This window comes from Balaenoptera musculus, chromosome 10, assembly GCF_009873245.2.
Source record: "Balaenoptera musculus isolate JJ_BM4_2016_0621 chromosome 10, mBalMus1.pri.v3, whole genome shotgun sequence".
Lineage (NCBI taxonomy): Eukaryota > Metazoa > Chordata > Mammalia > Artiodactyla > Balaenopteridae > Balaenoptera > Balaenoptera musculus.
This window is the reverse complement of record NC_045794.1, coordinates 59,061,306-59,085,221: the sequence shown is the minus strand read 5'-3', so window position 1 is coordinate 59,085,221 and position 23,916 is coordinate 59,061,306. Positions and strand designations below refer to the sequence as shown.

The following is a 23,916-nucleotide window of genomic DNA, read 5'->3' as shown; positions in this document are numbered from 1 at the left end:
ATCACTATGTATGACAGACTCTAGGTCCATCCACTTCACTACAAATAACTCAATTACGTTTCTTTTTATGGCTGAGTAATATTCCATTGTATATATGTGCCACAACTTCTTTATCCATTGCTCTGTCAATGGACACTTAGGTTGCTTCCATGTCCTGGCTATTGTAAATAGTGCTGCAATGAACATTGTGGTACATGACTGTTTTTGAATTATGGTTTTTTCTGGGTATATGCCCAGTAGTGGAATTGCTGGGTCATATGGTACTTCTATTTTTAATTTTTTAAGGAACCTCCATACTGTTCTCCATAGTGGCTGTATCAATTTACATTCCCACCAACAGTGCAAGAGGGTTCCCTTTTCGCCACACCCTCTCCAGCATTTATTCTTTGTAGATTTTTTGATGACGGCCATTCTGACTGGTGTGAGGTGATACTTCATTGCAGTTTAGATTTACATTTCTCTAATGATTTGTGATGTTGGGCATCTTTTCATGTGTTTGTTGGAAATCTGTATATCTTCTTTGGAGACATGTCTATTTAGATCTTCTGCCCATTTTTGGACTGGGCTGTTTGTTTTTTTGATGTTGAGCTGCATGAGCTGCTTGTACATTTTGGAGATTAATCCTTTGTCAGTTGCTTCATTTGCAAATATTTTCTCCCATTCTGAGGGTTGTCTTTTCATCTTGTTCATGGTTTCCTTTGCTGTGCAAAAGCTTTCAAGTTTCATTAGGTCCCATTTGTTTATTTTTATTTTTATTTCCATTTCTATAGGAGGTGGGTTAAAAAGGGTCTTGCTGTGACTTATGTCATAGAATGTTCTGCCTATGTTTTCATCTAAGAGTTTTATAGCGTCTGGCCTTACATTTAGGTCTTTAATCCATTTTGAATTTATTTTTGTGTATGGTGTTAGGAAGTGTTCTAATTTCATTCTTTTACATGTAGCTGTCCAGTTTTACCAGCACCACTTATTGAACAGGCTGTCTTTTCTCCATTGTATATTCTTGCCTCCTTTATCAAAGATAAAGTGACCATATGTGCATGGGTTTATCTCTGGGCTTTCTGTCGTGTTCCATTGATCTATATTTCTGTTTTTGTGCCAGTACCATACGGTCTTGATTGCTGTAGCATTTTAGTGTAGTCTGAAGTCTAGAAGCCTGGTTCCCCTAGCTCTGTTTTTCTTTCTAAAGATTGCTTTGGTTATTGGGGGTCTTTTGTGTTTCCATACAAATTGTGAAATTTTTTGTTCTAGTTGTGAAAAATGCCATTGGTAGTTTGATAGGGATTGCATTGAATCTGTAAATTGCTTTGGGTAGTATAGTCATTTTCACAATGTTGATTCTTCCAATCCAAGAACATGGTATATCTCTCCATCTGTTTGTATCATCTTTAATTTCTTTCATCAGTGTCTTATAGTTTTCTGCATACGGGTCTTTTGTCTCCTTGGGTGGGTTTACTCCTAGGTATTTTATCCTTTTTCTTGAAAGGGTAAATCGGATATTTCCTTAATTTCTCTTTCAGATTTTTCATCATTACTGTATAGGAATGCAAGAGATTTCTGTGCATTAATTTTATATCCTGCTACTTTACCAAATTCATTGATTAGCTCTAGTAGTTTTCTGATACCATCTTTAAGATTCTCTATGTATAGTATCATGTCATCTGCAAACAGTGACAGCTTTACTTCTTTTCGATTTGGATTCTTTTTATTTCTTTTTTGTTTCTGATTGCTGTGGCTAAAACTTCTAAAGCTATGTTGAATAATAGTGGTGAGAGTGGGCAACCTTGTCTTGTTCCTGATCTTAGTGGAAATGGTTTCAGTTTTTCACCATTGACAACGATGTTGGCTGTGGGTTTGTCATATATAGCCTTTATTATGTTGAGGTAAGTTCCCTCTATGCCTACTTTCCGGAGGGTTATATCATAAATGGGTGTTGAATTTTGTCAAAAGCTTTTCCTGCATCTATTGAGATGATCATATGGTTTTTCTCCTTCAATTTGTTCATATGGTGTATCACATTGGCTGATTGCATACATTGAAGAATCCTTGCATTCCTGGGATAAACCCCACTTGATCATGGTGTATGATCCTTTTAATGTGCTGTTGGATTCTGTTTGCTAGTATTTTGTTGAGGATTTTTGCATCTATGTTCATCAGTGATATTGGCCTGTGGTCTTCTTTTTTTGTGACATGTTTGTCTGGTTTTGATATCAGGGTGATGGTGGGCTCGTAGAATGAGTTTGGGAGTGTTCCTCCCTTGGCTATACTTTGGAAGCGTTTGAGAAGGATAGGTGTTAGCTCTTCTCTAAATGTGTGATAGAATTTGCCTGTGAAGCCATCTGGTCCTAGGCTTTTGTTTGTTCGAAGATTTTTAATCACAGTCTCAATTTCAGTGCTTGCGATGGGTCTGTTTATATTTTCTATTTCTTCCTGGTTCAGTCTAAGAAGGTTGTGCTTTTCTAAGAATTTGTCCATTTCTTCCAGGTTGTCCATTTTATTGGCATAGAGTTGCCTGTAGTAATCCCTCTTTATATTTTGTATTTCTGCAGTGTCAGTTGTTACTTCTCCTTTTTCATTTTCAATTCTATTGATTTGTGTCTTCTCCGTTTTTTTCTTGATGACTCTGGCTAATGGTTTATCAATTTTGTTTAACTTCCCAAGGAACCAGCTTTTAGTTTTATTGATCTTTGCTATTGTTTCCTTCATTTCTTTTTCATTTATTTCTGCTCTGATTTTATGATTTCTTTCCTTCTGCTAACTTTGGCATTTTTTGTTCTTCTTTCTCTAATTGCTTTAGGTGTAAGGTTACATTGTTTGTTTGAGATGTTTCTTGTTTCTTGAAGTAGGATTTTATAGCTATAAACTTCCCTCTTAGAACTGCTTTTGTGGCACAATGATCCAAAACCTGATCCCACAGGTTTTGGATCACTGTATTTTCATTGTCATTTTTTTCTAGTTATTTTTTGATTTCCTCTTTATTTCTTCAGTGATCTCTTGGTTATTTGGTAGTGTAATCTTTAGCCTCCATGTGTTTGTATTTTTTACAGATTTTTCCTGTAATTGATACCTAATCTCATAGCGTTGTGGTCGGAAAAGATACTTGATACGATTTCAGTTTTCTTAAATTTACCATGGCTTGATTTGTGACCCAGGATATTATCTATCCTGCAGAATGTTCTATGAGCACGTGAGAAGAAAGTGTATTCTGTTGTTTTTGGATGGAATATCCTATAAATATCAATTAAGTCCATCTTGTTTAATGTGTCATTTAAAGCTTGTGTTTCCTTATTTATTTTCATTTTGGATGATCTGTCCATTGGTAAAAGTGTGGTGATAAAGTCCCCTACTATTATTGTGTTACTGTCAATTTCCTTTTTTATGGCTGTTAGCATTTGCGTTATGTATTGAGGTGCTCCTATGTTGGCTGCATAAATATTTACAATTGTTATATCTGCTTCTTGGATTGATCGCTTGATCATTATGTAGTGTTCTTCTTTGTCTCTTGTAATAGTCTTTACTTTAAAGTCTATTTTGTCTGATATGAGAATTGCTACTCCAGCTTTCTTTTGATTTCCATTTACATGGAATATCTTTTTCCATCCCCTCACTGTCAGTCTGTATGCGTCCCTAGGTCTGAAGTGGGTCTCTTATAGACAGCATATATACGGGTCTTGTTTTTGTATCCATTCAGCCAGTTTACATCTTTTGGATGGAGCATTTAATCCATTTACATTTAAGGTAGTTATCAATATGTATGTTCCTATTACCATTTCTCAGTTGTTTTGTGTTTGTTATTGTAGGCCTTTTCCTTCTCTTGTGTTTCCTGCCTAGAGAAGTTCCTTTAGCATTTGTTGTAAACTGGTTTCATGGTGCTGAATTCTCTTAGGTTTTGCTTGTCTGTAAAGGTTTTAATTTCTCTGTCGAATCTGAATGAGATCCTTGCTGGGTAGAGGAATCTTGGTTGTAGGCTTTTCCCTTTCATTGCCTTAAATATGACCTGCCACTCCCTTCTGGCTTGCAGAGCTTCTGCTGAGAAATCAGCTGTTAACCTTATGCGGATTCCCTTGTATGTTATTTGTTGTTTTTCCCTTGCTACTTTCAATATTTTTTCTTTGTATTTAATTTTTGGTAGCTTGATTAATATGTGTCTTGGCTTGTTTCTCCTTGGATTTACCCTCTTTGGGACTCTCTGCGCTTCCTGGACTTGACTATTTTGTTTCCCATATTAGGGACGTTTTCAACTATAATCTCTTCAAATATTTTCTCAGTCCCTTTCTTTTTCTCTTCTTCTTCTGGGACCCCTATAATTCGAATGTTGGTGTGTTTAATGTTGTCCCAGATCTCTCTGAGACTGCCCTCCATTCTTTTCATTCTTTTTTCTTTATTCTGCTCTGAGGTAGTTATTTCCACTATTTTAACTCCAGGTCACTTATTCGTTCTTCTGCCTCAGTTATTTTGCTATTGATTCCTTCTAGAGAATTTTTAATTTCATTTATTGTGCTGTTCATCGTTGTTTGTTTGCTTTTTAGTTCTTCTAGGTCCTTGTTAAATGTTTCTTCTATTTTCTCCATTCTATTTCCAAGATTTTGGATCATCTTTCCTAACATTACTCTGAATTCTTTTTCAGGTAGACTGCCCATTTCCTCTTCATTTGTTAGGTCTGGTGGGTTTTTACCTTGCTCCTTCATCTGCTTTGTGTGTCTCTGTCTTCTTATTTTGCTTAACTTACTGTTTTTGGGGTCTCCTTTCACAGGCTGCAGGTTCGTACTTCCTATTGTTTTTGGTGTCTGTCCCCAGTGGGTAAGGTTGGTTCAATGGGTTGTGTAGGCTTCCTGGTGGAGGGGACTGGTGACTGTGTTCTGGTGGATGAGGCTGGATCTTGTCTTTCTGGTGGGCAGTGCTGCGTCCGGTGGTATGTTTTGCAGTGTCTGTGAACTTATGATTTTAGGCAGCCTCTCTGCTAATGAGTGGGGTTGTGTTCCTCTCTTCCTAGTTGTTTGGCATAGGGTGTCCAGCACTGTAGCTTGCTGGTCGTTGAGTGGAGCTGGGTTTTAGCATTGAGATGGAGATCTCTGGGAGAGGTTTCGCCGTTTGATATTACATGGGGCTGGGAGGTGTCTGGTGGACCAATGTCTTGAAATCGGCTCTCCCACCTCAGAGGCACAGGCCTGACACCCGGCTGGAGCACCAAGACCCTGTCAGCCACACAGCTCAGAAGAAAAGGGAGAAAAAAAAACGAAAGAAAGAAAAAAATATACATATATATAAAATAGAAGTTATTAAAATAAAAAATATATATATTATTAAAAATAAAAAATAAAAAACAAAAGAAAAAAAGAAAGAAGAGAGCAACAAAACCAATAAACAAATCCACCAATGATAACAAGGGCAAAGAACTATACTAAAAAAAAAAAAAGAAAAGAAGGACAGATAGAATCCTAGGACAAATGGTAAAAGCAAAGCTATACAGACAAAATCACACAGAGAAGCACACACATACACACTCACAAAAAGAGAAAAAGGAAAAAAAAATATATATATATTAAAAGCAAAAGGAAGAGAGCAAGCCAGTCAATAAACAAGTCTACCAATGATAATAAGCTCTAAATACTAAACTAAGATAAACATAAAACCAGAAACAAATTAGATGCAGAAAGCAAACCTCAAGTCTACAGTTGCTCCCAAAGTCCACCACCTCAATTTTGGGATGATTTATTGTCTATTCAGGTATTCCACAGATGCCGGGTACATCAAGTTGATTGTGGAGTTTTAATCCGCTGCTCCTGAGGCTGCTGGGAGAGATTTCCCTTTCTCTTCTTTGTTCGTACAGCTCCTGGGGTTCAGCTTTGGATTTTGCCCCGCCTCTGCATGTAGGTTGCCTGAAGGGATCTTTTCCCCGCCCAGACAGGATGGCGTTAAAGGAGCAGCTGATTAGGGGGCTCTGGCTCACTCAGGCCGGGGGGAGGGCAGGGTACGGAATGCGGGGCGAGCCTGTGGCGGCAGAGGCCAGCATGACGTTGCAACAGCCTGAGGCGTGCCATGTGTTCTCCTGGGGAAGTTGTCCCTGGATCACGGGACCCTGGCAGTGGAGGGCTGCACAGTCTACCGGGAGGGGCGGTGTGGATAGTGACCTGTGCTCGCACACAGGCTTCTTGGTGGCTGCAGCAGCAGCCTTAGCGTCTCATGCCCATTTCTGGTGTCCGTGCTGATAGCCGTGGCTCACACCCATCTCTGGAGCTCATTTAGGCGGTGCTCTGAATCCCCTCTCCTCACGCACCCTGAAACAATGGTCTCTTGCCTCTTAGGCAGCTCCAGACCTTTTCCCGGACTCCCTCCTGGCTAGCTGTGGCGCACTAGCCCCTTCAGGCTGTGTTCACGCCGCCAACCCCAGTCCTCTCCCTGGGATCCGACCTCCGAAGCCCGAGCCTCAGCTCCCAGCCCCCGCCCGCCCCGGCGGGTGAGCAGACAAGCCTCTCAGGCTGTTAAGTGCTGGTCGGCACCGATCCTCTGTGCGGGAATCTCTCCACTTTGCCCTCCGCACCCCATTGCTGCACTCTCCTCCATGGCTCTGAAGCTCCCCCCCCCACACCGGTCTCTGCTAGTGAAGGGGCTTCCTAGTGTGTGGAAACATTTCCTCCTTCCCAGCTCCCTGCCCGAGGTGCAGGTCCTGTCCCTATTCTTTTGTCTCTGTTTTTCCTTTTTTCTTTTGCCCTACCCAGGTACGTGGGGAGTTTCTTGCCTTTTGGGAAGTCTGAGGTCTTCTGCCAGCATTCAGTAGGTGTTCTGTAGGAGTTGTTCCACATGTAGATGTATTTCTGATATATTTGTGGGTAGGAAGGTGATCTCCACGTCTTACTCCTCTGCCATCTTGAAAGTCCTCTCTTTTCCTAACATTTGGCATTAAATTTATTCCCTTCCATTGCACCTTAATTAATAGCCAGTCAACATGCAGGCTACTACATATATGAATGTCTGCATTCTCAGCAGTTTCATAGTAAAAACAAAAGAGACAAATCCTTTTACCTACTTTCAATAATTTAAAAATTTGTTTTAAAACAATTTTTAGACTAAAATTATCTGTGCCTCAACTTGGAATGAATTAGATAATCATCTGACACCACAAAAAATTGAAGTGTCAAGAGCATTTATTGATTCAAATAAAATTCATACTTTATATTGTTCACCAATGACTTGACCTTAGTATCATGTGACATCAAATTGATATTACTGATAATGAAAAATTATAAAAACATTGATCTGATTGTTATAATTAAAAGGTGGAATTTTTTATATATGTTGATAAGAATTGATCAGAATATTTTTTTACTGTTTCTGTGAAGAAACATTTTTCATTACTATTAGTTGACTATATTTTGAAAAAAAGGGAATCTAAAAGGAGACAAATTTAAGAATCTTTTATTTTTCCTAATCCTTGTCTGGTGTCAGTTTTCTCTTTGTCATCAGAATGAAGGAGTTCGAGACAGAACTAAATATATTTAGAACAAGATTAAACAGGGAAAATAGAAAGGTTGCCTTTCTTTTTGGTCCCACTTAGAAAATTCTTCCAGATTTATGTATTCATAAAGTTTTCAAGAAACATTTACTCGGTATGAACATTCCATGCAAAAGCCTTAACATTTCGACTAAGATAATGTTTATCAACCAGAAGACTCTGCTATGATTTAATGAAATATGACACATTACACTCTGCAGGTTGCACACTACACAACTTTGGGGTGAGGGAGAGTGCAAGTAATATCACAGTCCACGTAAATATCATCTCCCAGAGTTACACACCACACAAACTATGCATCTGGGTATAACACCTAAATGTATTACCATAGGGGACGTTTTAGGCAAACATACGGTTTGAAATATCATGTTGCTATTATTCCTGATTAATAATAAAAGACTGTAAATAAAAGCAACCTCTCAAATACAACCTGTTGTCATTGGTCAAGAAAAGCCATGATAGTAATAACCTAAAGTGGAGTATAATCTGTTTCACTATGCTGTACACCCGAAATTGATATAATGTTGTAAATCAACCAAACTTCAATAAAAACAAAGAAAAAAAAAGAAAAGCCATGATACTATTCTAGATACTCTGTGTGGAATAAGCGGGTACCATGAATAACAGCATAGACATAACCAGGGAGTTATAGAGGAAATGGACCTGGGAAAAGTATTCAAGAAGAATCAGACTTGCCCTGAATCCCTGCATTGCCTAAAAGTGAAAGTTGGGGCTGATCCTGACATTTGATCAGTGTCTTTGCACTCTTCTAAGTTCCCATTTTCATTCTACCTTCCAGTGAGAAATGTTTTATTTCTGAAAACTGTTCTGTTTCGTGTTCCTAGCAATCCTATGGAGCGATGACTTCATTCTAATAGCTGAATCATTACGATAGAAGCTCACTGCTTTCACTCATCATTTCATAATAAATTATGTAGATAAATAAAACAACTACATGAAGATAAAGAGAAGTATAAAGACAATAGAGTAAGTGTGAATTCAGAATCATGGTATAAAAACTAATTTGAAGAAATGAAAAGAATAGATTATAGTAAGCAATTGAAAGGAGAAACACCAATACATTTTAAAGTAAGCATTTCAATGCATCACTACATTACATATGAATGTTTCACACACAATGTATATAAATGAAAGCACATATTTTCATAATATGTGGTGATGTGTTAAAAATACAACAACATGAAAATCTGAATAAAAATTCAACTGGCAAAACAAGTGTTTATATTTCTGGTAAGCAGATTAGATTCTGCTGTGAGACCTTTTTCTTATATGTATGTGTGTATGTATTTTAAGCACTTACATCTCCCTAATAGGAGCAAGAATGAGGAGAGGAAACAATATTTTTGCTGTTTATTTATACTTCACCTTGCTTCAAAAACAGATTTGTGGTTGTTTAAATTATGCTTACAAAATAGCAAGAAAACATAAAGTAGCAGAATGTGAGAAAAGAGTAAGAAAAACAAAATGTGGGCATACTTGACCATTTAAATCTAAATGAAATGTTACATAAAAGATGATAATTGGCTTTTTCTTCAATTCAATGGAAAACAGAAATAAAAGAGACCTGTTTCACACTCTAGTATGAAGCATTTAGATTGGATTCAAGAAATAGCTTTCTGACAGTGAATTGAAATAGGTAACTATCTTATTTGAAGATATTCAGAAATAGAATAGAATCTCATCTTTCTCTGCTCCTTGAGAGTTGACCCTACCTAAGGGATGGTTTCATGACCTAGCAAGCCTCTCCCTTCTGGCCCTATAATTATCTAATTCTACAGAGAATATTGCCTCACCCATTCTTTAAAGAGCCAGTCTGGTAAAGAGAAGATAGCTGGAAAATGGAATTAAAAAATGTGGCCTGTGTTTCAGTATCCGGCATATTGTTCTATTGGGAGTTACGATTGTAATTCTATTACATTCAGGATTATAAAATGGTACAGTTTAAAGCAGTTAAGATTAGTACTACAAGTACTTAGATTTAAATTTTCTCTTTACCATCAGAGACACAAATAAATTTAATAATTATATCAGCGGACTGAAATTAGACTATGTAAAAACTATACTATATTATACTTAAATTTATAGAGGTAATTCCTCTATATTCTCTCTCTAATTTGTCTTTATTCACATTTTTATAACAGCTGATACAAGAGGTTAAGTTGCTAAATAATTATCTGAAACCAAATTCTCAGGGAGAATATATTTTTTACCTGATTTGTTAGACACCCAAATAATTGCTTCTGAAGACACATGGTTTCTATTTCCTACCACAATAGTTAATGGGATCTGCCACAGGTAACTGCAAAATAAAAGAGAAACTTTAAGAATAAAAATGGTTATAACAAACAAACAACATTTCCTATGCACCTCCTATGTGATTTTTCTTATTCTCTTTAGGAGAATTTTTTAAATTCCCCAGTCATAAATGTAAGGAATAGGCCAAGAAGATGAATTCACTCATTCAATGTTGCTAAGCAGACTTGGCCTCTAAGAGTTTTAATTTCAACACAAAAGGTGGACTACCAACAAAACAATTTATCTTGGGAAAAAAGATTTGCATTTTACATGAGGGATAAAAAGTAGCTAAAATCTATAAATCTGAGCTGCACTATATATTGAGTAAAGTCTTAAAATAACTCCTTTCTACTTGATTCTGCATTAGATTAATGCCCGTTCCAGTGGTTTCATGCATTTACATTTCAACATTCTCCTCATTTACTTGTTTAACTATTCTTAAAAAACACCTTTGTCAGATTTTATAGAAAGGATAATACAGCACACATAAAGTTATTCAGCAAAGTAGGGGCAAAAAGCAAAGCTGATCAGATCCCCCTAAAATCCAGATCAATACAAAGAACACCGTGGGACACAATGCTTTGTTTTCTGAAATGGAATTTCCAAATTGATGTGTGAAATCAACCACCAGTGTGCAGGGATCAGTCATGAGTCTCAGCTATTAAAGAGAAGCGTTTTCTAGAACATGACTTTTTATAGGATAAAAATTTAGGCCTAAACTTGTACATGAAGTAATATTAATTTAACCTCAAATGAGCAACCGGAGATAAACTGCATAGTCTTACAATAAAATCCAATGACTACATTTTGTTCCCCTAAAATATAGCCAGGTTATGTTAACCAATCATTGCACCATTAGCAACAGGGATAGTCAACAATATGCAGTATGAGAAAAATATATCTGACCTGAAAACTATAAGAATACTCTATGAGCTCAGTAACTATGGGAGTTAATGGAGAATTGAGAATTTTTCAGGGAACATGTCTGGGGCTATGTAACTAAAAATAGAATGAATACGTCTTTTGATGGGGGGAGGACATCTCCAAATCTGTCATATGGAATTTGATTATTATTTTATCATTTCACGTCTCCCATTCACAATAATCAGAATTTAGTAATAGCAAAAATCCAAATGGAAGACTGGAAGAAATTCCTAGTGTTATACCAACTGCTGTCTCCAACATAGAAAGTTAATATGCTTAAGATTCTAAAATTTAAAAGTATATGCTATACTTAATCAGACAAACATTTCTGAGTGCCAACTATGTGGAGACATGCTGCTATACCGAATGGACTCCGGGCAATTGGTCAGGAAATAAACAACCTATTGTAGCGGAACAGGTATTGTTTGTAAGGTAGACATTGGTGAACGCCAACCCATGTACACTCTTTTAACAAATATCCCCAGGCTCATAACATGATACCAAGAATATGCTACAAGTATTTAATAATGGATTTACTGTTAGGAAGATACAGAGAATTTATATAATAAATTTATATATAAATATATATAGCTGTTCTCTAAAAATAATGAATCTTTTTGATTAACTGAAATTATTAGGTAAGAGACAACAATGCCTGACTCTGCATCTGATTCTCGAATTAAACTATGAACTCATTTTTGTTCATTTTGTTCATAGATCTTTCAAAAGCCTGGAAATGAAATGCTTCCATAAATTGCTGTTGAAATGGATTGAATGAGATTGAATTGAAGTAAAATAAAAGGAACTATATCAGTCTATAATAAGACAGAGATTAACTTTATGAAATTGATTTTTTTAGTACAGATCGTCTATATTGAGTTGGGGCAACTAAATTTTGAAGGCAAATAAATATCAGTTAAAGGGCCAGAAATATATAAAATTGAAGATGTTTAAAACTCTTCAAGGATAAATGTGTCTTTTTTGTAGCATGATCATAAAATGTTTATGAAATAGTATTTGCCCCTAATATAAACATACTTATAATTTTACATTTATTTAAACTGTATCCTTCTAAATAATGAAACTAGAAATTACAATAAAAATTGATGTTTTGATTTTGAGTTTTAGCAAAAGTCTCTAAAGTCAAGAAAGAGGGGTTCATATCAATACCTGCATTGTTGCTTACAGACAATTCCACATACAAGAAACTTCCTAAATGGCAGACACTGTACTGTATAGCAATGTTCAGATGCAAAAAAAAGAAGTTAACTTTAAGGTATTGTGATACAAACATTGGGGCATTTTGTAAAACTTTTAAAATACCCTCTCTATTTTTCCTAAGAATGTTTTTGGCCTCTATTCTGTGTGTGTGTGTGTGTGTGTGTGTGTATATGTATGTATATACATGTACAGAGACACACACACAAAATCTATACATCATCACAAAGACAAAGTAAAAATTACAAATCACCAAGCACATCTGAAATTTCTATTATTTCTGAATTGCTATACTATCAATACTGTACAAGTTATTTTCCTTAACTTTCCAAACAACACATATTTGATCTTCCCACAAATTTCATTAAGATCAAAGAAAGCATGGCAATTATGTTGCTTTATGATTACAACTTAAAAGGCTAGAAGACCCTAAACATTGTGGGTGAAAAGCTCTGTGTGGTGTGCTGTAAAAAAATCCAAAACTGCAGTGAGTTATGTTAAAAAAGAAACTAGAAAAAAGAACCTGTGAAATTAAATTGTGCCCCCGCCCCTTAAGGTTAACTTGAATTTTAGTCATCTCATTTTAAGAAGAAAAAAACAAAAACAATGCACTTCAAAAGACCCTCAAGATATTTTTTATTTAACAGTCCCTGGGACTACCTCTCTTCATCGTAGGTCACATTTTTATAATAAAGCAATGTTTATTCTAATGATTATGTTAAGGTAGAAAAGCGTAGGTGCTTATTTTAGCTGGAGTGAAAAAACTTTTTAAAAAATGGTACCAATATTAGTGAAGCATTAATGTAGATGCCATGAAAAATGGTTCCGTGGTTGCTATCATCGGACCCAAAACAAAAGGAGATAAACGTAATTCTCTGTAGCAGAGGACTCCAAGAAGCTCCATACGTATAGGAGACATTACTGAACATTACAATGTATTAACTTTATAAAGAAAAAAAAGCTAAACAAATTCACAATTTCCCAAATACCAAAATGCTAGCAAATATTTTACTTACTTTCACATATCAACTAACTTTATGCAATTATTATATAAAGATCTTTCCTTTCTATTCTGTAATATAGCTACCACATATGAAAAATATGATTACTATATACATTAAAAATGTTCTAGGCATGTTGTAGTGATATTCCAGTGTCCTCTACAAAATTGAAGACAAAGAATTGATTATACTGTCACAGAAAATATCCACAATTCATGGGTTTCCTGGCATAAATGGGCACTATGTTTTACTGCATTAACTATTTGCAGTATATGATAAAGATCTAAGAAGGTTACAGACAAAGGGCAGATAGAATTGGTATTGAAGCTTTGACCACAATGTTATAGTGAATTAAATTATCAATAATATAAAACTGAATACTAAAATTTCAACTGCAAACTTTATTATTTCAAAATAGATATAAAATAAATTTTGAGACTGATGGAATGCCATGCATTATCTCACTCAATATTTTCTATGCCAAGTTCTCAGCGTTCAAAACCATTCATATGATTTTATAACTCCAGCAAAAGCAAAGCTCTGTAAAAGCTTTGTATAGGTATATATACCTATACAGCCTGGGAGAAAGTCTTCCTTTAAAGAGTCAGACTTGCGGCCGATACATCTGGCTCATATTATAGGTTGACCGAGTATTTTTGTTCAAAATTTGTTCTGTCATCTGCATGTCCTTTATGTTTTTCTGCATCAGTGATGCTTGTGTAAGAATGATTATTCTCAAAGGCAAAGCCTGAGTCTCTCTAACTTTGCCACAGTCAAGTAGTTTTTATGTACTTCCTGACAAGGCCAGGGTTGATGCCTAAGCAGGTTTCACCTGGGGCCAGGCGGTGGTTGACCAGAAGCAGTGTTTGGCAGCTGTGAGGAATCCAGGCTGGGTGAAGGGTTGACAGAGTCACATCCTGACAGCGTGGCAGGATAATACCCTGTATTCCACAGGTGCAAACCGTTAGATTACAAGGGCAGTCTGCTGAAGGGCAGTGTATATAATGAGCAGGAGATTTAAGACAATACTTTCTTAAGTGGGTTCCCAATTTAGTCACCAGAAAACATTCATGAATTTCTCAGTCACTTCTACCTGGACCCTGCCTTGGAGCTACCTTACCTAGGTATGATTTTCATTCCTCTTAGAGATAACAAAGAAAGCTTAATGCGTGCTTCATATATCCCAGATACTGATGGATGATAAAATCAGATTCCTAATATTCCAGATGGGAGACAGCATGAGCAGTCTAATCCCAACACCTCATTTTATTTATTAATTTTGACCTCCATCCCTCCCTGTCCTGATCCCAACCTCTTACCCGGATATCTTAGAAAAAAATAAAATGAAATGATTTAACTGCTATCTTTCCTTGGCTCAGCTTTAATAAAGTACAAAAGAGTGGGAAAACATGAACTAGAAAAGAATCACTACATGCTGAATTTTCAGTAATTAAATAAGAATTTCAAATGAAAGTTAAAGTAACAACAAGTCAAATTCTATGTATGTTGTGTTAATGGTTTTTAAACACTAAAAGTGGGGGAAGAGAATGTATTTTGATACTAAGTGGCATTGATACTTAGACCATTTTAAATGGATCTAGTTTGAGTTCCTCTGGCTCAGACACTATTTAGTCTGGTTGTGGGGTTTTGATTGTTTAACTAGTCTTTCTGGATTGTTAGTTTCTGTTCTTGTCTATTCCACAAATCTCAGTTTTCTCAATACCATTTAATCCACTTTAAAGTACTTTAACTTTCTTAAATTTAATTCAACAAACATCTACAGGGAAAAGTAAAAAACAAAATCACACACTATTGTTTTAAATGACCATGATAATTTAAATCCTGTCTTCTTAAACAAAATAACTTTAGCATGCTGCCACCTTGATAGTTAAAATATCTGGAAATGGGAGTAAAAGAGGGTTCAAAATGAAAATACCATATGTAAATAAAAAATGAAAACTATATTTCGAGTACATTTCATAATTCTGTTATCAATTATTTTTAAAATGTTAAAATGCAAAGTGAAACATAAAAAACAAAAGCAATTTTTTCACATAAACAACAGAGTTGTACCTGTTATTTTGAGGTTCATGTGCTTTAGTTTTAGCACTGATGTCATAAATAAAATGTTGCTGGGTAATTATTATTCTATTTTCTGCTGTTGTATTTCCCAAGATGGTGATAACAGGATAACCCATCTGGAGTGTCCACTGATCCATTACTTCTTGTATATTTACATACTTTCCATTCCTTTTTAAAGCCTTTATAACCAAAATTGTAAAAATTAATTTTATAAATAAAAACTATAAACATAATTAACATTAAACCATTTTCATATTTACTTTTATGATTTACTTAAGTATGAAACCATTTAAAATCGGTGAAACTAATATAATGTGTTAGTAAAATTAATCTTCTTGCCTTAGTTTAAGCTTCATGCATATATATATATATATACATAGAAATAAAAACTTTATTAACATTAAAGTTTTTACCTAATGGAAGGTAAAATATATTTTATTGTTAAAGCAAGTACTTACTTGCAGCATCTTTAAGTATCCCCAGTATGTCTAGTATTAAACTTAAATACTTGTTATTCACTAACAGAGAAAAAATTCTTTACCATCCATATTTCACTCAAACATGAATATCTGACACCCTATTAAAATTATATTTCAGAAGTATTATCATGTTTGAAAGTAGGCAAGGTATCTTTAACTACCATTGTAGCTGAATTAATTTTAAACCTCATAATCCTTATAATATAATACATCAAATATAAAACAAGAAACCAATATCAAGAAAAGGGAAATATAAAAAGTAAAAACAAACCATCAGTGTCAATAAAAGTTATGAATGTTTTATAAACTCAATTCAAATATTCAAGAAGAGGCTTTGGCTTTCAAGCTTCCTATACTTTACCTCTGATAGTGTATTCCAGAGATCATTTCTGGCTGCATTGCCATACTTATGAATAGTTAAGTAATCCTACAAAGAATATAAAATTGTAGTTACAATTCAAAGGCTAAGCAATTTCCACTAAACACATTTATTTCTCAATTCGGTTAACTATTTCCATTTGTTGGAACTGCCTTAACACAAAGATAAAGACGTGCAAAAAAGATGAAGAATCTCATTTTAAAATATTCCAAAGAGATTGAACTATAGCGTATTTCTTAATTAAATCATCAAACAATACTAATCTCTTAAAATTTATTTTCATAGCCATAATCACTTCTTATGGATTTCCAGGGTCAAAGATCTTCCTCTAATTTAGCAAGTCAAACTCAGGCAATTTTGAAGAAACTACCTGTGCAATGAAATATTTAGGGGAAACTTTCTCATCAGGCTTTCATGTTGAAGTGTTGAAAAAAATATCTTGTTTTATGGAAAAAGGAAAAAAACAACCTGACCGATATATACTGATGTGAAGAGGGATTGTTTTGCCAAAAAGGTGATGACTATCTCCACAACTCGTGCAGTTCCCTGTCTCTCTGCAAAGACAGGCTACCTAATACAAAAATGATATATACATATTTCCATGAGTTTGAAACACATATTAATATTTAATAAGAAAAGGTCAATCCTAAGTTTATTTAATATTTTTAAGCTTAAGACTTCAAATTTCCCATTTTCAATCATTAGTAGTTTAACGTACATACTTTCTATCTGAATCATGTCTGTTCCCTTCTAAGAAGCGTGGTTTATGTCACTGTGAGTGTGTTATTTAGTTATGGCTACTTGGCATTATTTTTTTTTCTGAATCCAAAGTGGAAAAATCAATAGAAAACAGTGTTTTATATAATGAAACAGTGTCCCCTCCTTCATCTGAAATTCCATTATCTTTACAATACCTAGGTAGTAGACAAAATCTTAATTTACATCATAGTACTAAAACTGAAAAAATTTTGCTGACTCCTTTCAGTACTTTATGTAGAGTGGAATACTTTGGGGATAATTAAAGTTGGGGAAGCAAATTTTCTGAAATACAAATTGTAGCACCTGTGACAGATTCAACTTTCTCGGTAACTCACAGCACAGCAAATGGCAACTCCCACTTAATCAGACTCCTAGAGATGCAGTACTCAACACTAACTTAGCAACCACAAATTCATCGTCGTCATCAGGTGTTAGGAATAACTTTACTGAAAAAATGCAAGCCTGAATGACCAATCTGAATCCTAACTTTGGCTTTGAACATGCCACATGAGGCATTTCCAATTAGAACTCAAGGACCAGGATCTAAATCGGCTATTTCAGATTTAGTTGTCAGAATTATGTTTTATGCTTGTTTAGCACTCCAGTGAATAAATTTGGGGAAAATAGTAATTATGAAACATAAATTAAAATTTTATTTTAAATAAATAATAATAATGCTATAATAATAAAGTTTTAACATTAGAACTATTTATTATTGGGTTCTGTTTATGTATAGTGCTGCTAGGATAATCCAAAAGAGGGAACAAAGGAATACTACATAGACCTTGAAAGGTCCAATACATAACTACAGGTTTCTCTTCACAGACAGATCATAAAAATCCAACGGTTCATGATATGAGTTGAACTTGGCCCAATACTGATCATCAACTTGAGCTCTTGGTTCCCTCCCCAATTCAGAATAAAGTTCAAATTTACATTTCAAGCAGGCTGAAATGGCAATTATCCAAGTTTAGGAAGGCGCTCCAACTTGTCTGCCTCAGTATTCAGGGCAGATCACATGCCTTCTTGGACTCCCAGCAGCCCCAGTTTTCGGGGGTTACTGGAATCCTACATATGTCACCTCTTTTCTCCGTTATAAAACTCAAATGTTTTCCTTAGTTATTTTAGCCTTCCTCTTGCACAAATATAGTCATATTTTGAATTGAGGAAATTTTGCTTTGTCTTTGTAGAAAAACAAAACCACTTAAAACAATAGTGAGTGTGGTTTTTTGATGATCAATCATTTATTTATTTGTCCATTCCACAAAATGTATGGTGCACTTTGCGTGTGCCAGGCAGCTTTCCAGGTGCTGGGGCAACAGTGGTGGAGAAAAGTTTACTGAGAATAACTAGAAATACTGAGATGCGATTTGTGTAGGAAGGTTTCTGTGACTGAAACTGGGGAAGTCTCGATACAATAACCAGTTGATAAGATGAATCAAGTATTTGGTATGAGATTGAATAAGAAGATTTTAAGTTCTGGTCAAACCTACAAGTCACTGAATATGGAAATGGCTGGAGTTATGAACCTGAAATGAAAATTTATATTTATATTTATGTGTATGAAAGTCAATCAGCAGTAGATTTGACATAATATAAAGTAGAAGAATGATTTAATATTAACACTGTAAAGAGAATTGTGGGTTCTCTGTACAAAGTATTTCAGAAACAGTAGAGTTGTTGAAAAGAGTAAAACAAAGATGACCACTAGAATATTCTTAAGGAACATAACCAACAATATAAACTGATTAAAAGTTAAAAGCAGGGACTTCCCTGGTGGTGCTGTGGTTAAGAATCTCCTGCCAATGCAGGGGACACGGGTTCAAGCCCTGGTCCGGGAAGATTCCACATGCCACGGAGCAACTAAGCCAGTGCGCCACAACTACTGAGCCTGCGTGCCACAACTACTAAAGCCTGCGCACCTAGAGCCCGTGCTCCACAACAAGAAAAGCCACCGCAATAAGCCCGCGCACCACAACAAAGAGTAGTCTCTGCTCACCGCAACTAGAGAAAGCCCGCGCTCAGCAACGAAGAACCAGTGCAGCCAAATAAATAAATTTATTTAAAAAAAAGTTAAAAGCATGTTAAGCAAAAGTATATTCTGATACATAAAGTGCAGGAATGGGAGTCTGACTGTCTTTGTTCACATCTATACTCCAACACTCCCTAGTTGTATGATCTCTGGCAAGTCACTTAACCCTTTGTGCCTGTCTTCACATCTAGAAAATAAGGATAATAAAAGTACCTGCTGCATAGAATTTTTCTGAGAAATAAATGATTTTAATATCTGTACAGTGTTAAAAAGTGAAGAGTGCTTAACACAGTAATGTCTATTCAATAGACAGTAGCTGCTATAATCTTATTAATCATTTCAGGTTACAGGTTGGAAAACTGAGTAACAAAAGCAAAAGCATCATTAACGATAATAATTAAAGAACATAGTACATGAAAACAATATTTGCCTCCCTTTTAGCACTAAGTTGCTTTATATTTTATTTCATTCAATCCCAAGATGACATTTATGAGTTAGATGTTATCATCAACACTTAATAAATCAAAACACTGGAACTCAGAGACTCCGGCCCATGTCCAAACCCCATATCTGTGCACACAACTGCTGACCTAAATCCAACATCTACGAGACGACACACAGCTGACTAAGAGTCATGTTCAAAGCTGAACTCATTGTCCTCCCCTATATCAGCTCCTTTTGGGAGCCCTTCCCCAGGGATGACCCTTCCATCCACCTCAACCAAGGAGTCATCTTTGATGCCTTTCTCTCCCTTTCCACCACATTCAGGTAATGATCCACATCCTAAATAGCCCCCTAATATTCCCCCTTCCTTTTAGCTGTTTGACAGCCACTCTACAGTATTTTGCCCAGATGACTACGACTGCTACTACTTCTGCTTTGTCCCTTTCAAATCTAATCTCTTTCACGCAGTCATGAATGAATACTTTTCATCAGATATACATATGAATCCCTGCTGCCTTCAGAATATAGTCCAAACATACCTCAATGTAACTTAAAGTTGTCCCTCAGAGTCTGGTCCCTCTGTACCTCTCCAATCTCATCCATTACTTTGTTGGCCCCCTGCCTCAACTTAACCATTTTCAACTTTCTTGCAGATGTCTAATGCATATTTTCTCCCTTTTCTAGTTCCCTGCACAAGCAGTTCTCTACACACCCTTTTCCCCTTTGCCCATTTAAATTCAATTCAATCTCCAGGACTCAAGTCTGCATGTCCTTCGGGAATCCTTTCTTGCCCATTCCCACCCCCTTCCTAATTCTGAGTTAAGCACCCCTCTTATATTCTTACATGCGTCACCATATAAGAGCAATTATCACACTGTTATAATTGCCTGTTTACTAGTTTGACTGCCCACATAGTCTGTAAACTCCATGAGAGTGAGGACCCTGTGATTTCTGTTTACCACTATTTAACCAGCATCTACGTGCCCAGCCTGGTACCCAGTAGATGCTCAATATATTTGCGTGATTTCTGACTTTCCTTATGCAATATGCCTTTCTGTTGACAGCTGACAATGCAGTAAAGAGAGGTTTCTTGTACCTATCATGTTCCCCCTAAATGTTATATTTAAACACTAAATACTTAATTTATTATTTCAGTATTTGTCGGATATATAACTTGCAATGATATGTGCAATTGGCTCTGATGTCATCAAAAGACTGTAAACTTTTGGGTATGAGACCGTTTTTTGTTTAACTTTCCTTGCTAACAAGTGACACGGTTCATAACATTTTATATATAAAAGCCAATGGGACTAATAAAGACAAGGGGAAAAGTGAAAAGTGAGCTGAGGAAGTAAAGCACTATTATCTTTTAAGATTTATGTGGAAATAATTATGGAATACTTGCTCTACTATTAACGAGCGCTTCAGCATATTGAAACAGAGGATCAACCATATAAATGGTTTATTCCTCAGGACACGGAGGGACAGTTTGATAAAAATCCAAGAGGTATGGACTGGCTTGTATGTGTTCAGCTGCAAATAACAAAAAATCCACCCTGGGATGACTTTTTTTAATAACAAGATTTATTCTTTCCTACTATAAGAAGGTAAGATAGAGCCGCAGCTCTTTTCCTATGGAATTCTTTTGGCCCCATCTTTACTTAAGTTTTGGTTTTATCCTCAGATTTGGGGCTAGATGGCTGTAGCAATCCCATGCATTCAGATGTAACATCGCACAGAGGAAAATATAAAATTTTTCCTGAGAATCTCTTTTTAAGAATCAGAAAAACTTTCCCTCAAATCCTACATCAAACTCCCCACGTTTCCCATTTAGCCGAATTCTATCATGTGCTCTAATCAAAATCTGTTAGTGAAAATTTTTTGGGGGGGATTGCACAAGTCAGGACCCAGTCCTATGAAGTATATGATTATATAGATGAGGATGAGAATGCAAACAAAATCAAAATTTGGTTAATAAGAAAGAAGAGGAGACTAGCTTATGGGTAGACCACCCACAGTGTTTTCTCCAATGAGACGAGGGATACAAGTCCAGGCCTCAGTGACACTGGGAAGCAGGATCCCTTCTACTCGCAAGAATAGTCTGGGAAATGCCAGGTAAATCGAGCATTGATTTTTCTGACTATGTGACAAGAAGTTTGAAGCAAGGGTTTAAAATATTGTTCCTTTCTATCAAGAATAATTGTACCTCAAACTATTTGTACTGGGCATTTGTCATTCTTTTGGCTTTCTGGTATTTAAACACCACTTTTATATGAGGGCGATAACTCATCATGGAATCTTAAAGTGAGGGCTCTCTTACTTGAAATGGAAGGGACAAAATTCTAAATCCTCTCCACTCTCCCTGTCAGCTAAAACATGGACACAAGTGGATACTTCATCCCAGGACTGTTACTCCTACAGGATCAATGCAAAGGAGCAGCAATCACTGAAATTACATCCCCTGTAATGGTGACACTGAGGGTCCAGATACAGTCATGCTGATGGCAGCAAATGAACCAGCCAGTACTATGACATGACCTTGGCTAGGTTTCTTAATTTCTGAGTCTCCTTTAGTTCCTATTATCTGTTTTGTAAGCCTGATTCTCCACACTTCCCAATGATTCCAAGGACTGCCCTACATCCTTCCAAAAAATTCCTTTTTTGCTTAATTTAGTCAGAGTTTGTTTCTGTTGCTTGCAACCCAAAATCCTGACTGATACAACACTAATGGGTGATACAAAACAAAGATGTCTTACATTTTCTTGGTTTCCTCAGCAAGAAAAATAGAAACAATCTCTCAGGACTTATGCAAAATGTAAAACAAAGAACACCCAGTTCTACTTAGTAGATCAACTGGGCTTTTATATTATTAGGTATGGAGGAAAGAGGTGGATAGTTTAAAAAAAAAGAGGCAGATAAGAAGGTTGGAAAAAAAGATATGAAAGTTCCACAGAGAGGAGTGCACAGAGAGTGACAAGAATAAAAAATAAAACTCTGCAAAACTTGTGTCTTAAACAAAGCTTCTAGAGCAGAGGCTTTTAAATTGGGAACTATAAGGTCTAAAATTAAATATTTGTAAGTGTGGGCATTATTAGGGTAAAGTGATCTTAAAGGGATCCATGGACACAACAAAAGCAGATTAAAAGCTGCCAGATCACAGCAATGTCACACAAGAGTTGGATAAAACCCATTTAAAGCCTGGCCATGCATTTCAGAGGATGTTTCTACATTCCCTGACCTTGAGAAACAGAAGTAAAAGACTAAAACAGTGACAGATGACCAACTAAAACACAAGAAAGCTAGGCTATAGATCAAAATATTATTTTTGTTAATACCTGAATACTGGTTGGAGATTATGAAATTAAGTAAAAACGAGTAGCCAAGTACTGAAAAAGCATTATGCAAAATAAAAGAATGTTTACATTTTAATTCTACTAGATAAGAACCAAGGATAAAAGGAATAAATAATTATTAAGTTTTTATTATTAAATTATAACAAGTTTCCAAGGAGGAAATCCAGTAAAATAGAAATGATTACCAAACATTTTGAGGTACAGCAGTTTCTGACCACCAGATACAATAAAAAAGAGGTGGAATTTAGGAAGGAAAGTTGTTTGAATAGCTACGATGATAATAGTTGAAAAGTCAGTTATATCATTGTTTGCAGGCCATTTTGACTTTGAGTTTTTAAATGTGTGTTTAACTTAAATTTACTTTCAGAAGTTGCTTACTTAGATATAGGAATATTCAGATATTTCCATAGGAACAAAAGGGCATTTCACATGTTTTAAAAATCCATTACTCCACCTAATGAGTGTAAATTTTGTAAAATCGGTATACTTTCTTGAAGGGCTGTGAAATATGCCAGAAAATTTTAAATCAAAACAACCTGCTAGCCCATGAAAGATTTTTTTGCCTGTTTGCCTGAAATTACACACAATGGCGTATTCTCACTTCAGTTCTGTTTTCGCCTATCTTTTATTTAGCAATTATAGATCATACCATCAATGCCCCAACATGCAAGAGCATCACCAGAGGCGCAATATTGCCACTGTTGAATTTATACTCCATCCCAGAACAACCTGACAGGGTCCTACACCTGTCAGCAAAATAGCGTGAATGTTAAGTCTATAGGGGTGTTCTGGGGTACTAAAATATCCCCACCTCTCACTTCTGCTGCTAGCTTGAAATATTACTGAGACATAAAATGAATCTATTGGTAAAACTGAAGTTTGTGAATTGCTTTTTCTGAATGCCCTGGTAAAGGGTTTGGACCACAGCAAGCTCACAAAACAGATAAAGTATATCCTGGCCGGTAAGAATATACTGCCTTTTGTAAATCAAGATACCCACTGACTGCAGGCCATGTACATGGAGTTCTCTCACTCAGCCCCCCGTGCTGGTGACTCGCTGAGAAGAAAATGAAACTCAGTTGAGAAAGAGGTAGTGTGCATATTCAGAAAAACTAAGAATTCAGGCCAATCCTTACCAGCCATGGGATCTTGTGTAATATATCTATTTTCTCTAAACCTTAATTTCTTCAACTGGAAAAAGTAGATAATACGGCACTTACTTGAGAACAGTGTGCATAGAAAATGACATAAAACAAGTAAAGCACTTAGGAAGAAAAAAGCCTGCCACACAAAGAAACCAAGAAACTTTAGTTATTTTAAGATCAAGCTCAAGGGAAAAAAGTCTAGAGTCAACATCTTCTTCTTCAACCCTACCTCCAAGAGAAGTCAAAATGTTCTAGAGGCCCAAGGAAATTAAAT

The 23,916-nt window shown here is 35.8% G+C and overlaps 1 protein-coding gene across 1 annotated transcript in view; it reads right to left on the bottom strand.

The window, feature by feature from the left end:
* The window catches only part of TRHDE (thyrotropin releasing hormone degrading enzyme), a 404,783-nt gene that overhangs the window by 81,595 nt on the left and 299,272 nt on the right, over positions 1-23,916 (bottom strand). The window contains exons 8-10 of the mRNA XM_036867190.1: positions 15,892-15,957; positions 15,043-15,230; positions 9,742-9,830 (exon numbers count right to left, since the gene is read on the bottom strand). Of these exons, the coding sequence (XP_036723085.1) occupies positions 9,742-9,830; positions 15,043-15,230; positions 15,892-15,957 (343 nt within the window). The remainder of the gene's footprint in view (positions 1-9,741; positions 9,831-15,042; positions 15,231-15,891; positions 15,958-23,916) is intronic.